Source organism: Pan troglodytes, chromosome 19 (assembly GCF_028858775.2).
Source record: "Pan troglodytes isolate AG18354 chromosome 19, NHGRI_mPanTro3-v2.0_pri, whole genome shotgun sequence".
Lineage (NCBI taxonomy): Eukaryota > Metazoa > Chordata > Mammalia > Primates > Hominidae > Pan > Pan troglodytes.
Window position 1 is genome coordinate 61,508,587 of NC_072417.2, and position 15,534 is coordinate 61,524,120.

The 15,534-nt window shown below is 49.5% G+C and overlaps 1 protein-coding gene across 4 annotated transcripts in view; it reads right to left on the reverse strand.

Annotated features, from left to right (window-relative positions):
• The window catches only part of NTN1 (netrin 1), a 240,492-nt gene that overhangs the window by 48,496 nt on the left and 176,462 nt on the right, over positions 1 to 15,534 (reverse strand). For all 4 annotated transcript variants that reach the window (XM_024350490.3, XM_016932409.3, XM_016932411.4 and 1 more), the window contains exons 4-5: positions 15,352 to 15,501; positions 12,335 to 12,388 (exon numbers count right to left, since the gene is read on the reverse strand). In XM_024350490.3, the coding sequence (XP_024206258.2) occupies positions 12,335 to 12,388; positions 15,352 to 15,501 (204 nt within the window). The remainder of the gene's footprint in view (positions 1 to 12,334; positions 12,389 to 15,351; positions 15,502 to 15,534) is intronic.

Consider the following 15,534-nt stretch of genomic DNA (forward strand, 5'->3'; position numbering starts at 1 on the left):
GCCCAGAGACAGGGGAACAATGGGGCTCCTGAAACCCACCATGCAAATGGCTTCTCTGTGCTCCTTGGGGTGATGGAGGCCCAGGGTGGAGGGGTGGGGGGCGGTAGAGCTCGCCTGGCCCTGTTCACCCCCAGCCTGACCTCTGCCCCAGCCCTTTGTGCAGGTCCCAAAAAGGAGAAAGAGGGGAAAAGGACGAGGGGGTGGGGAGGAGGCCAGGGAAAGTGAGGGAATGAGGAAGGTGGGGGTAGGGGGTGTAGGAGAGAGGGAGGGAGACAGACAGACAGCAGAGAGCGAGAAAGAAGAGAGGGGAAACTGACTTGGGCAGGCTGCTCAGAAGCAGGTTCTCCTGGCCAAGGGGAAGTAAATGTTAAGCTGAACTCTAGGAAATTGCCATTTTTGTGGGTCTGAAATGGTCACATACAGCAGCAATTCCACACAGTTTGACCTAATACACACGGGATTTCTGATCTCGAGGCGGAGGGGCAATGAGCAGGTCCCCCCACTAGAAGAGTCCCACGGCCCCTTGGCTTGGGCTCTGGCTTTCTTTCCTGGACCAGAGTTCTAGCAACCTGGGCTGATGTCAGAAAATCTGGGTTTGATCCAGTGGTTCTTAGCCAGAGGCTCCTCTGTCCCCCAAGGGACACTTAATTATCACAACTGGCCAGAGGGCAGGTGCTGGCATCCAGTAGGAAGAGGCCAGGGATGCTGCTTCACATCCTACAGTGCACAGGGCAGCCGCCACCTCAAAGAGATCTCCAGCCCCCAGGTCGACAGTGCTGAGATTGAGAATCCCACGGTTTAAACACCTTAAATAACTGCTGAATGTCTTTCCATTTCCACACCCTCTGACCCCACCACTCACTCCACGAAGCCACAGGACTGGACGTGGCAGTGCCTCTTCTTTAAGGGTAGGTGAAGTTAACAGTGACAGCATGTACCACACAGGGAACACTTTCCATCTTACATGCCACTTTGCATCCTCGAAAGCAGCCCAGGAATGGCACCCAGATGCATTTCTAAATAGAGTCCTTCGTATATCACAACATTGCATAATTTTTTTTTTTTTTTTGAGACAGAGTCTGGCTCTATTGCCCAGGCTGGAGTGCAGTGGCACAATCTTGGCTCACTGCAACCTCCACCTCCTGGGTTCAAGCGATTCTCCTGCCTCAGCCTCCCAAGTAGCTAGGATTACAGGTGCCTGCCACCATGTCCAGCTGATTTTTGTATTTTTAGTAGAGATGGGGTTTCACTATGTTGGCCAGGCTGGTCTCAAACTCCTGACCTCCAGTGATCTGCCCACCTTGGCCTCCCAAAGTGCTGGGATTACAGGCGTGAGCCTCTGCGCCCAACCTACATAATGTTTTTTGTTTTTTTTGTTTTTTTTTTTAGTCGGAGTTTCACTCTTGTCGCCCAGGCTGGAGTACAATGGCACCATCTTGGCTCACTGCAACCTCTGCCTCCAGGTTCAAGTGATTCTCCTGCCTCAGCCTCCCGAGTAGCTGGGGTTACAGGCATGCGCCACCATGCCCAGCTAATTTTGTATTTTTACTAGAGACGGGGTTTCTCCATGTTGGTCAGGCTGGTCTCAAACTCCCGACCTCAGGTGATCCACCTGCCTCAGCCTCCCAAAGTGCTGGGATTACAGGTGTGAGCCACCATGCCCAGCCGCATAATGTTTTAATAATTAAACCAGCGAGCAAAACAGCTGTGAGGAGACATTTGGGGGAGAACCAAGAAATGCTGAATATGGACTACGTATCAAATGATATTAAGAAACGCATTGTTAATTTTGTGAGGTATAATAATGACATTGAGATGTTCTCAGTTTTTGGAGGTGTATTCCAAAATATTTAGGGCTGAAATGTCATAACGTCTAAACTTCTTTAAAAATATTTTAACAGAAAAGGTAGTTGAAACAAATACCGCAAAATGTGAATTCCTAAGTCTGGGTGACGAGAATGTAACTGTCCCCCATGCTTTTCTCCCTACTTCTCAAGATTTTTCAAAATAAAAAGTTTATAATGAGTTGAATCACATTAATTCAGAATATACTAATGTATAGTACAAATTGGAATTTGGGGTACATTTCACTTTAGGTTGTGCTAAGTTTTACCATGGAAAAACGACCAGGCACATAAAAGCTCAGTCCTTTTTTAACATGGTCACATGGGAAATGTGGCTGACTTGAGGAAACGGCTTTTTCTTCTTTTTTTTTTTGAGACAGAGTCTCACTCTGTCGCCCAGGCTGGAGTGCAGTGGCATGATCCTGGCTCACTGCAACCTCCGCCTCCAGGGTTCAAGTGATTCTCCTGCCTCAGCCTCCTGCGTAGCTGGGACTACAGGCGCGTGCCACCATGCCCAGCTAATTTTTTATTTTTAGTAGAGACAGGGTTTCACCATGTTGGCCAGGCTGGTCTTGAACTCCTGACCTCAGGTGATCTGCCTGCCTCGGCCTCCCAAAGCGCTGGGATTACAGGCGTGAGCCACCGCGCCCGGCCGAGGAAACGGCTTTCTAAACCGTCAGCTGCATCCAGTTCAGCATGGTGCATAACTAATAAAAGAGCCAGGTTTGTCTCCCGGTGCTGCCCCAGCTCTCCTTAATGCTTTTGGAGAGAATGTGTGGGTTTTATTCTGTATAACAGGAGTTCTCACCCTTGGCACCATCACCATTTGGGGCCAGGTACTTCTCTGTTGCGTGAGCTGTCCTGCGTAACACAAGATACTTGGCTGCATCCCTGGCCTCTACCCACTAGATGCCAGCGACACCCTCCCCAACCCAAAATATCTCCAGACATACAATAGCCCCTGATTGAGAACCACTGAAATCTACAAACAGAAAGAAACTAAGCGAAATGCTCCTGTACAGCAGTCTTTCCACCGATATGGCTAATTCTTCAGGTGTAATGTGTTGTGTCACTTGTTTTTGTCACCTGGCACTATATTTTATCTTTCCATTTAGATATTCTCCCCACATCATTCTATGGCTATCCCATTGCTGAGTAACTCAAGCTGTACTCAAAGACATGTAGGTTGTGTCTCTCTTTTGTTATTATAAGCAATGCTGCAATATTCATCTCTGTAGCTAAATTTTGGCACACATTGCTATTTCCTTTGGCTAAATTCCTAGAATTGAACTGATGGGGTCATGGATACCTTTTGATACACAATGCCAAATTACCCTTCATAAAAGTGGCACCAGGTTACCCTCCCACCACCAGAGTAGGTGGGTACCTGCTTCCCCAACCCTTTTCAACACAGAGAATAATTCCTTTTTATTTTCCAAACAGTGTCACTCTAATCTCTAATACTTTTTTTTTTTCTGAGACAGGGTCTCGCTCTGTCACCCACGCTGCCGTGCAGTGGCATGATAGCTGGGACTACAGGCATGTGCCAACACCCCTGGCTTTTTTTTTTTTTTTTTTTTTTTTAGTAGAGATAAGGTCTCATTATGTTGCCCAGACTGGTCTTGAACTTCTGGACTCAAAAGATCCTCCCACCTTGGCCTCCCAAAGTGCTGGGATCACAAGCATGAGCCACATGCTCCATCCCTAATAAGCTTTTAAAAAGTATTCTTGTTAATGTTATTTTTTATTACTAGTAAGTTTAATGCTTCCTATGCATATTGCCATTTGTACAAATTCTCTAAATTTCTAGTTCACTTTTTTAGCCTGATTTCTTATTAGGATATCTCTCTTATTGAACTGTAAAAGTTCTTTATTATTGAGGACATTAATCTTTTTGGTCAACCATGTCACATATATTTTTCTCAGCTTTTAGTTTGCCTTTTATTTTGCTTATAGAGATTTCTGAGATACAGAAGTTTTCCACTTATTATTTTTTGAGATGGAGTTTTGCTCTTGTTGCCCAGGCTGCAGTGCAATGGCACCATCTCGGCTCACTGCAGCCTCCGTCTCCCAGGTTCAAGCGATTCTCCTGCCTCAGCCTCCAGAGTAACTGGGATTACAGGCATGCACCACCATGCCCAGCTAATTTTGTATTTTTAGTAGTGATGGGGTTTCACTATGTTGGTCAGGCTGGTCTTGAACTCCTGACCTCAGATGATCCGCCTGCCTCGGCCTCCCAAAGTGCTGGGATTAAAGGTGTGAGCCACCACGCCCAGCTCCGCTTATTATTTATTCAAAATCTTTCCTTTTATGCTTTTTGACATTTGTGTCATGTCTAAAAGGCCTTCCTCACATCAATATTACATTGATATTCATATATATTTTATTCTAGAACATTTAAGGACATATGCTGAAGGTATATAAATCTTTAATCCATTGGTGATATACAGCATATTTTGTTATTATTTTAAAATAAATAGCCGGTTTTCCCAGGACCATTTACTGATTGATTCATTCTTTTCTGCACTGACTCACAGTCACAGCTTTACCATATGCTAAGTTCTTATGTTTAAATTTGAGTATGTTTCTAGACTTTTTCTTTTTTTTTCCAGACACAGTCCTGCTCTGTTGCCCAGGCTGGAGCGCAGTGGCACAATCTCGGCTCACTGCAACCTCCACTTCCAAGGTTCAAGTGATTCTCGTGCCTCAGCCTCCCAAGTAGCTGGGACTACAGGCGCTCACTACCATGTCCAGATCATTTTTGTATTTTTAGTAGAGATGGGGTTTCACCATTTTGGCCAGGCTGGTCTCGAAGTCCTGGCCTCAAGTGATCTGCCTACCTCGGCCTCCCAAAGTGCTGGGATTATAGGCGTGAGCCACTGCACCTGGCCTGTTTCTAGACTTTCTACTCAGCATTAGTGATCTCTCTATTCCTACACCAGTACCACACTCATTTAAATAATCCTGTTTGCAGTATCTTTAAATATCTGGTAGGGCAAATCACCCTCCATTAATCTTCTTTTAAAAAAATTATTGGCAATCCTCACCCATTTATTTTTCTGGCTGAATTTAGGAATCGTGTTTCATGTAATTGGGATTTTGACTAGAATTATGCTAATATACAGATTATTTCTGGGAGAACTGATAGCTTTACAATTTTGGGTCTTGTCTTCTCAGAACGTGGCAAGACCCTCCTTTTCTTCTGTTCTTCATGTTCCTTGGAAAAGTCTTGTTCTTTTCTTTACATATGTGCTGTACTTTATTGCTACATTTATTTCTGTGTTTCATATTTTTACTGGTATTCTAGTTGAGATTTTGTTTCCATTATCATAAAATTGATATGCATTCACTGAGTACTTACTACAGGCCATGCGGACCTTTGTACATTAATTGTTTAACGGCTCCTTGTAGAATTCTCTTATTAGTTCTAACAATCTTCGGCTGATTCTTTGCCAGTGGGGGTTTTGGGTTTCTTTATGCTCACCCATTCTGGGATTAGCTGATTTGTCTGCCCTGTCTCACCCTGGCTACCTTGTGACCCAAGGGTCGGAGCTCTGCTAACTGTTCTCTAGTGCTCACCACCTGTGGCCCTGGTCATGCCAGCTCCATGAGCCAAACAACCACACTCACCAGAACCCCTTTAACTGGCACCTGTAAAACGCAGTGGCTTTTGACTGGCTGCCCCTCCATGTCTCTTTGGTTTCAGGTCACCCCTCAGTGGATACTTGAGTTTATCTTCTTTCCTAGTAGGATGTTACTACATAGGATTTTTTTTTTTAATTATCTAAAATTAACCAAACAACATAACTTTGGCTGGGCATGGTGGCTCACCCCTGTAATCCCAGCACTTTGAGAGGCTGAGGTGGGCAGATCATGAGGTCAGGAGTTCGAGACCAGCCTGGCCAACATGGTGAAACCCCGTCTCTACTAAAAATACAAAAATTAGCCAGGCGTAGTGGCACGTGCCTATAATCCCAGCTACTCAGGAAGCTGAGGCAGGAGAATTGCTTGAAACAGGAAGGCAGAGGTTGCAGTGCGCTGAGATTGTGCCACTGCACTACAGCCTGGGCGAAAGAGCAAAACTTCGTCTCAAACAAACAAACAAAAACATAACTTCTGTGGGAATGGCATGGTGGCCAACACCACTCACAGACTCTGTGCCCAGGCAACCACGGCCGGTATCCCAGTGATGCTGCTTGCTAGGGCTCACCCATCTCTCTGTGCCTCAGTTTACTCCTCTGTAAAACAGGGGTGGGGGGGGGGAGATGACAGTACCTAGCTCCATGGGTGGAAGAGATGATTAAATGGTTAATAATGTAGAGCATTTGAAACAGTGCCTAGCACAGAGCAAGCATCTTATGTATATAAATGTTGTCTCCTCCTTCCCTGAGCCAGAATCCATTTATCTTTTATTCTGGGTCTGGTCTAATCTTCTCTCGGGATAACAGTAATCTGATGGTGTGTTAATGACTTCACTGGTCATTTATCTAATGGCTAACCTGGGACAGCCTAACATCCCGCTTCATACCACCCTTTGAAACCAGTGCCTTGGTCAGTTACTGGGCCTGTTTACCAGTGGCCTGGGCTGTCCGCACGGTCTCCAGTGATCCCCCCTCCTGCCAGTGGTCTCCTCTGTGGACCCCACAGCTCCCTTTCTCCTATACCAAGAGCACTGAAGCCTCCCTACCTGGGACTCAAGGAACCAGATCCTTCTAAGATGACTCCAAAAGGGGAGAGAGGGTCAGGCTGTGCAGCCAGAACTCGAAGCCATACACCCACAGCTAAAGGGCTGGAAGACGACAGACGACTTCCGCCATCCCCTCCAAAGGTTCCCAGTGAGGCGACAGGAAGACAAGCATGTCCCCCATTGCTGCCTATGCTCCAGTGCCTTGTCTCCAGGACACTCACCCCAGCCCCAGACAAATCAGACTCACTTCACCCTTGGACTCTGACCCAAAGCACTTGACCTTTTTTTTTTAATTGTGGCAAAATATATATAAGATTTAGCGCCTTTTTTTTTTTTTTGAGATGGAGTTTTACTCTTATTGCCCAGGCTGGAGTCCAATGGTGTGATCTCGGCTCACTGCAACCTCCACCTCCCAGGTTCAAGCAATTATCCTGCCTCAGCCTCCCAAGTAGCTGGGATTACAGGCATGCACCACCACATCCAGCTAATTTTGTACTATTAGTAGAGATGGGGTTTTACCATGTTGGTAAGGCTGGTCTCGAATTCCTGACCTCAGGTGATCCATCCACCTTGGCCTCCCATAGTGCCGGGATTACAGGCGTGAGCCACTGCACCCAGCCAGATTTAGCATTTTTAAGTGTACAATTCAATGGCATTAAGTCCATTCACAACATTGTACAACTCATCACCACTATCAAGTTCCAGGACTTTTTAATCACCTAAAAAGGAAAACCTGTACCTATTAAACAGCCGCTCCCCGGCCCCTAGCAACCCCTAATCTGCTTTCTGTCTCTGGATTTGCTTATGCTGGACATTTCAGATAAATGGAATCATATGATATGCAGCCTTTGGGTCTGGCTTCTTTCAATCAGCATGATGTTTTCAAGGTTCTTCTGTGTTGTAGCACATGTCAGAACTTCATTTTTTTTTTTTTTTTTTTTTTGAGATGTGGTCTTAATCTGTCACCCAGGCTTGAGTACAGTGGTGCAATCACGGCTCACTGCAGCCTCAACCTCCTGGGCTCAGGTTACCCTCCCACCTCAGCCTCCTGAGTAGCTGGGACTACAGGTGTGCATCACCATGCCTGGCTAATGTTTTTTTTTTTTTTTTTTTTTTTTTGGAGAGATGAGGTTTCACTATTTTGCACAGGCTGGTCTCAAACTCAAACTCCTGGGCTCAAGCAATCCATCCACCTCAGCCTCCCGAGATGGTTGGATTATGGGCGTGAGCCACCGCACCTGGCCATTCATTTCTTCTTATGGCTAAATAATAGTCCCTGTATAGATATGCCACATTCTGTGTATCTGTTCATCCGATGATAGACAGGTGAGCTGTTTCCACCTTTTGGCTATCATGAAGTCAAGCTCTTGACCTTTAACTGGTTTCTAGTTCTTACCTCTCTGCTTGGTTCAGGCTCTACCATGAGCTGCTGGAAGGCTGTGACAAGCCCACCATGCAGTTGCCTCAGTTGCTCCCTGCCTCGGGCAGTCCAACTTGTGACTTCCCAAGGTCTTCAAAAGCCCAATCAAGCTGACTCTCCACGCCTGTCCTCACGCCAGCAACTCCCACCCCAATCCCGCCTTTCTGGATGGAGAAGCTGGCTCAACCTCTCATTATACCATGGCATTTGTATTTTTCATGTCAATGTATTGTTTTTTTAATCAAGAACTTTGAACAGTCCCTCCACTGAGTCACAGGCTTTACTGAGATCATCCCATTTAATCCTCACAACAGCCCTAGTGGCAGGGTTGCGATTACCCCATTTCACAAATGAAGAATCCGAGAGAGGGATCAAGCAGCCCTCAGGTCTCGGCCTCCCATTTTAGTGCCCTTTTCTCCCTCTTCTCCCTCCCCACAACCCCTCGCTAATGCCGCATTCAAGTCCCATCAACTCATTTTCCTGTATTCACCCAACCTATTCCCTATCTTGGCAAACAAAAGCCTAAACAAGAGAATAATCCATGCTTATCCAGGCTGCAGGTCTACATAAACCCAACTTCCTTCCGTGAAAAAGTGGAGGTGCCGAGAGGCCACCAGAAGTGACTTCTCTAAGGTCAACCCCCACCACCACCACACAGGCCTGGTAGCACCTGAGTGTGGAGCTTCTCGGAGAGGTTCAGCTGCTGGGCTCTGCGGAGTTTTCCTTTCAGACTACCATCAAGGTAATGTGCAAGGGTGCCCTTGGCAGCCACTCCCACCCCAGGCTGGGGCTGCTGGGGCAGCTAGCCAAAGGTACCAGGAAAGGCCCCGATGGGTTGAGTGCCTCGTGAAGACAGAGTTAGGAGAGAGGACCCAGGATCCCTGTTGGGAGGTGGAGGGAGCCCAGAAGTTGGCCGGCTCCATGCTCCTGTACCCCCAGAGCCCTGGGTCCAGCTTCCATGCAAAGGCAGCTGTGATCCCTCAAACCAAGGAGGCCATCAAAGGCAGCCTTTCTTGCCTCTGGACCTCTTTGCTCTGTTTCTGCTGGAAGGCCCATGGGCAGTGGTGAGGTGGAATCAGCTGCCATGGGCTCTGAGGGCCAGTCATGCACCTCTCCCAACTTCACATTCAATGACATCTCATTAGGTAGCCAGAAACCAGCCAGGGAGGGAGTATTGACACCAAGGGAAGTGGCAGATGCTACACATTGGCCCCACCTCCTGCCCCAGGCAGTTGCTAAATACTTACCAGCACCTCTGCCCACAGGCCTCTGCCTGGGATGTGGGAGAAGTGGATCCTCAGGGGCGGACCGAGAACAAGCAGGTGCCTCTGAAGAGGAAACCCCAGCAGGAGGAGCTCACTTCTGCCACAGCCAGCCAGGGAGGGAAGGGCCTGTGGAGCACTGGGTCCACCCCTTCATTCTTCCAGAAGGCAGAAAGGAGACGCCATTGCATTGTCCAAGTCCTCAGAGTCAGTGCAGGGCAAACCCCCGGTCTCCTGGCTCCATACCAGACTCCTCCCACCAAACCAAATGGCCACCACAAAACCAAACAAACAATTTGCAAATCAAGAACTCCCCTTGAGTTGATAGGTGGGGAAGGGGTGGTACAGGGAGGGAAGGCAGGTGTCTTTTATCCTTGAGTGCTGAGGTCTCTACAACCAATAAGTAGGTGAGTGCCGGGGGAGCCTTGGGCACCATGCCCTTTTTGAGTGGGTGTCCCTCTCTCCTTTCCTCCCTGTTTCCCTCCTGGCCTCCCCGGCCCCAGACCCCCCACAGACACTACGTTCCTCGCCTCCCTGCCCCATGACGGCTTACCAGCTAGCTTTGTGAGCAGGTAAAGAACATTCCCTGAGTGAGCTGGCCCTTCAAGGGGATGAGTTCAGGGGAAGGTTATGTCCATCAGCTTTCAGAACAAATTCTCAGCTTATTAATTCTCCTCTGGTACGCAGGCAAAAGTAAACAAGCTTTTCTCAGGCAGCCTGGCACAGAGGCCTCCCCTATTCAAACACGGCAAGAGTGGACAGGTTTGGGAGCGCTGAGCTCCCGGGCCCCACTTCCCAGGGGGCCCTCCTGGCCTCCTGCCTGCAATGTCTCAGACGCTGAGACAAGGCATACCCAGCCTCCCTGTGGTAGGAGGCCCCACAGTCCAGCACTTGTGTCCCAGAGATGGCTCCGGTTCTCTGGGGAGAGCATCAGACACCCTGGGCATCCGAGGAACCCCAGAGTAGGGCAGCGCAGGTCTGGTCAAAGCTACAAACATTGCTACAGGCTTCCAACCTGCTCACTCAGCCTCTCTCTGAGGAAGATATTTTATAAGGGTGTTTATTTACTGCTCGCTTCGGTTTAAACCATGCTTTTAAAGGTTCAGAATGACGAAAGGAAATAAACAGTAACAAAATCAAAAGCAGTCCGAAAAGTTAAACAACTCAAAGAAGACATTTCAAAAAAGGAGGCTGCCAGTGTTTATAAGCGGCTGCTTCGGAATCTTTTGTCTGGCGGAGCCAAGAACCTCGGAAGTTTTATACCAGCTTCTTATAGCCTATGTAGAAACCTCATGAGATCCCTCCCCTCCACATTTTTCCCCATTTGCCCATTTCTGACTTGGAAGGGGAAAAATTCAAAATCAAGGGGTTGTGGGTTTGTGAGAAACTCAAAGTCAAGCTACAAGGACTAGAGAAATGGGGGAGTGAGAGACAAAGACGGAGATGGAGAGATAGATCATTGAGGTCTGTCTTGCCCTTGCATGAGCTGTGCACACAGCCCCTGCTCGGAAGCCTCAGCCCCCCGCAGTGTGCACAGCCTTAAGATCTTGTCCCGGTGAGTCTCAGTTAGGCAAGGACAAATGTCACATCAAGGAGAGCAAGAATCGAAGTTTCATTTAAGTGTCTTCTACCTTCAAAACTGCTCTCCCCTAGAGCTGAACTAATTTAGGATGTTCCTTTGAATTGTGCTGTGACAGAGAGAGCTTCCTCATCTCCCACCTTAGCTCTGTCATCCAGTCTCCCTGTCATGCTGCTTCCTTCAATCCCTTCTCTTCGCCATTTCCCCTGCATGGGGCTCAACCAAAAGCCCCTGAAGGCTCTGCAAACAACGCAAGACTCAACTGTCTTTGGCTTTCCCAGAGCTGCCTCTGGCACTCCCTGAAACGCATTTCTGTCCTTTCCTGTTTGCTGGCTGTGGACCATGCCTGTGCAAGTGCCGAATCTGTCTTCCCTCAAGTTTCCAGCGCACTGCCAATACTCTCCAAAATCCAGTCCGTATCCTAAAATATTCAGGGGGCCACATGGGTTTGCAAGCTCCCCCATGCCTCGCTACAGTCCTTTCTGGGGGAGGCAAAGGGTCCCCAGCACCAGCATGAATGTCCATGCTGGGGTGCCCCACTGTCACTTTCTGCCCTCTTCTACTCCAAGTACCAGTACACAAAAGTCCTGTGTGATCCCAGGACCAGGACTCTGGGTGCAGGCCTGAGATGCTCTCAGCAGGGCATCTGGCAGGGCTCTGTGCCCTCTGAGTGCCGACAGCCAGAGCTATGCAACATTTCTTGTGCCAAGGACTGGTGAAGCCTGTGGACCCTTCCTCAGACAAACATTTCCCCATGCTAAAATAAAATATACAGGTCTACAAAGGAAATTAATAATACTGAAATGCCGCTGCCCAAATATCTTTAAAGACCCAGATTGATGGTATGGTTACGTTACGCGAGTGCTTCTTTATTAATGATTATAAATCAGGATCTAGCAGCAGGTCTAGTAACTTCTGTCGTTTTGAGAAGCAATAACCAGCATGAACAATATTTATGGTATCTGCACCAGCTAGAATGTGATGTGTAAACCGCTGTGACTTCTGCCACTGACCACGGTGCAGGCTCGGCCGCATGCTGCGGTCTGCGGCCTCTCTTTGCCATGGAGGAAATGCTAAATTTTTAGTTAGAGGTGAATGAAAATGAAGATGTGATTCTCCCCCACGCCCAGCTCCTGGGCCCCCTGCATTCTGCTTGTGCGCCCCTGTGCCCAAGCCTCCTTCTGTATCCCTAGCATCTGGCTCCTTCTTTCTCTGCAGCCCCAGGAAGGAGTGACAACCCCTCAGCCTGGAAGGTGTTGGGCTGGCGGGCAGCTGGTGGACAAGTAGAAGGAGCTCCGTTTTTAGGGTTCCAGGCTTGGGAGAGAGGCATCATTAAAATCTCCTCCATTTGATTCTCAGAGGGAAAGCCACAAAATAGTGTCCTATAGCTCCAGCTTCTTCAATGCAACCCAGGATGCCACTCATACGGAGCAGAGCCCGGACAGTGGTTAGAGGAGTCTGGGCTTTCCCATGCCCCTTCCCCATTAACCCACCCCACCACCCAGCAAAAGTGGGAAATGAGAAGCGAAGGGGGCGGTTTACCTTCAGGCTCCTCCACGCTGCTGGCTGCAGTCGTCGGCGGCGCTACAGGGATCTCTTTGTGAGGTTCAAGACGGGGGCGAGGGGAGGAGAGTGGTGGAGAGAAAACAAGGTAAGAAGACATGATTTTTTGACTTTAGAATGAGCCCAGCACAGACTCCTCCCAACTTCCTGGGACCCTCCCCTCCGTTTCCCACTCCTTGGCTCAAGAGGAGAAAAGTCAGAAGAGCAGAAGCTGGCAGCGGCATCCTGGGCACGTGGCGTTTTTCTCCTTTCATCTGGCAGGGGGATGTGGAGAGAAGGCAAGACTGAGGCGGCAACACAGAGCCTGGCCTTGCCCCCACCCCCTGGGCCTGGCATCAACTCAGCTCCACCCTTGGGGGTATGGAGAGAGGCTTCCCCAGGCCACTCTGCTCATCGTGATGTGGCTACCTGGGCCCTGCTCATCTCTAAGCTCAACTCACAGGTGGAGAAGGATCCATGGCAGGGTAGCACGCAAAGGGCTGGGAACCTGCCCAAAGGGAAAGGTTTCTCCCACATGCAGAGAAGTGTTGGCAGCACGGCCCAGGTTCCTACAGCCTCACATCTCAAGCGCTAAGGCATTTTCTTAATGGGCAGAATGGGACTGAGAGTGCAGATCCAAGGGCCTCATAAAAGCATGTGATCGTTTTGATTATTCTCTATCTAATATAGCACTCTGGCCAGGTGCAGGGGCTCACATCTGTCATCCCAACACGTTTGGGGCCCAAGGCGGGAGGATGGCTTGAGGCCAGGAGTTTGCAACCAGCCTGGCCAACAAAGCAAGACCTTGCCTCTACAAGAAATAAAACAAATCAGCCAGGCATGGTGGCACGCACCTGTAGTCCCAGCCACTCAGGAGGCTGAGGCAGGGGGATTCCTTGAGCCCAGGAGTTTGAGGTTGTAGTGAGCTATGATGGCACCACTGCACTCCAGCCTAGGCAACACAGCAAGATCCTGTCTCAAAAAGTATATATAATAATAAATATTTAAAAAGCAGTTGGTTCCTACTACTTCCCGGACCCCACCCTGTGCTCAAGAAAAGAGAGGCGGTTCAGCCAGTCCCCACTGCTCATTGGTTCAGCAGCCTGGCACTGAAGCTCAGGCTTCCTCTTTCTGAACAAGGCCAAACCATGGACCAGGAGTCCCTAAGAGGAAGGGACTCACTTCCCCTGGTGAGTGACCATGAACCCCACTGACTCTAGCCACCATCTGATTCTTTGCGGTAAAACTCTGACTCCCTAGATTCTAGATGAGCTAGGACTTGAGGCTTGGTGGATGGACATGGGCTACTCAGGCCGGGGGCAAATCTGAGAGGCACCGGAGGCATCCTCTGCTCCTTTAGGAAGAACAAGTGGGGGACACAGCCCTCAATTTGGGGTCAAATCTTGCTCCCAGGCAACTGTATTAGCAACAACAAACCACAGGTGCCCTGTCACAATGGGTTATTAGGAAGCTGGCCCTAAAAAGCCACCTGGTCCCAGCAGGAACATCCTGGAGGCAACATCTGAATGGTCCAGTCTAATCCTGCAAGTCCACAAATGGAGCCGAAGCCAATGGCCACAGAGTCATTGTGACCACCCAACCTCAGTGCCTGAGGTCAGCCTGGCTCTGGGATGCACACACAGGGCCCATGGCTGCCCAAGCTGGGATAAAACAGGGCACGAGTCCCCCAGGCACTGTCTGGGCACCTGTAGCTCTTCCCTTGGGAAGAGCAAGTGAAAATTCCAGGATGGAGCCCCAGGTTGTCCAAGGAGGGACAATGCTCTCGCCAGGCATCAGCCCGCCCTTTGTGAGAGGAGGAGAGAAGGCACAGCCTGGGAAATGAGAGTTCCCAAGGCTTCAGCCTCTGATTCAGAAACACCAGCTCTCGTGTCTAGGCTTGATTTTTCCACCTGGGGATTTGAAATGTTGGTTCCAACCATTTCTGAGCAACCTGAGAACTCCTAATTCCCTGAAGGGAGACCTCAGTTTTCCCCCCATGTTTTCCGAACCCCAGATTTCCTCCCAGCTGTCTAAAAATGTTCACCTTGCAGAATCTGGATGGACAGAAGGATTTCGACAAACTGTGAGGCTGACAATTTGAGGTTGTTGTGAAGCTATTTCAACCTGCTCTGCCCTGGATGGGTGCTGAGCCCCCTCTACCGAGGCTTGGACCCTGGTCATTTGCTATTAGCGAGCCCCTGCGAACAGCTGTACGGAACGCCTCAGGGTTGCTATCATCCTTCATTAGGGACACAGGTCCGTGCATGGAAGCCCTGCCCAGCTCCTCTCGAAGGCCCTGGGCTGTCTGTCCTTTCTGTTCTGAACCCACCAGGGGCAGAGGGAATGCCGGCATTCCGGCAATAGTGACAACAGCACTCCTGGAATGGGCCCACCCAGATCCAGGGTCCAGGTTGACAGTGAGAATGGGGCCAGTGCTGAGGAGAGGGGCTTGCTTTTCCCCAGAAACAGGAGACTCAGTGTTTGTCAGGATAGACAGCCTCAGACAGGTTGGCTCTGCTGAGCGCCCAGTGGCTTCTGCAAGAACTCTATGAGCTTGGGGGGTCTCCCACGTGGACTCACTGAGCATGAGGCCTTGAATGCAGGAATGCACATTGAAGACAGAACCCACTGAATGGGCCAGGCGCGGTGGCTCATGCCTGTAATCCCAGCGCTTTGGGAGGCCAAGGTGGGTGGATCACCTGAGGTCAGGAGTTCAAGACCAGCCTGGCCAACATAGCGAAATCCCATCTCTATTAAAAAGACAAAAATCAGCGGGGCATGAAGGCTTGCGCCTGTAATTCCAGCTACTTGGAAGGCTGAGGCAGGAGAATCACTTAAACCTGGGAGGCAGAGGTTGCAGTGAGCTGAGATCGTGCCACTGCACTCCAGCCTGGGCGACACAGTGAGACTCAAACAACCAAAAAAGGAACCCACTGAACATCAGTGACTAGCATCCTCAAAAGCTCACTGTCCCCCACAAAGCCAGAAACTTGAAAAGCAGGGTGCCCCACACATACTTATGCAGGGGGCGATGGGAGAGCGGCTCTGCTGGTAGCCTTTGGCGCAGCGGTTGCAGGTGATACCCGTCACGCCGTCCTTGCAGGGACACTGGCCGGTGGTTTGGTTGCAGGTTTTGCCAGCAGCACCCACAGGGTGGCAATCACAGGCTGCAGAGAACACAAAATGGGAGGGTCAGACAA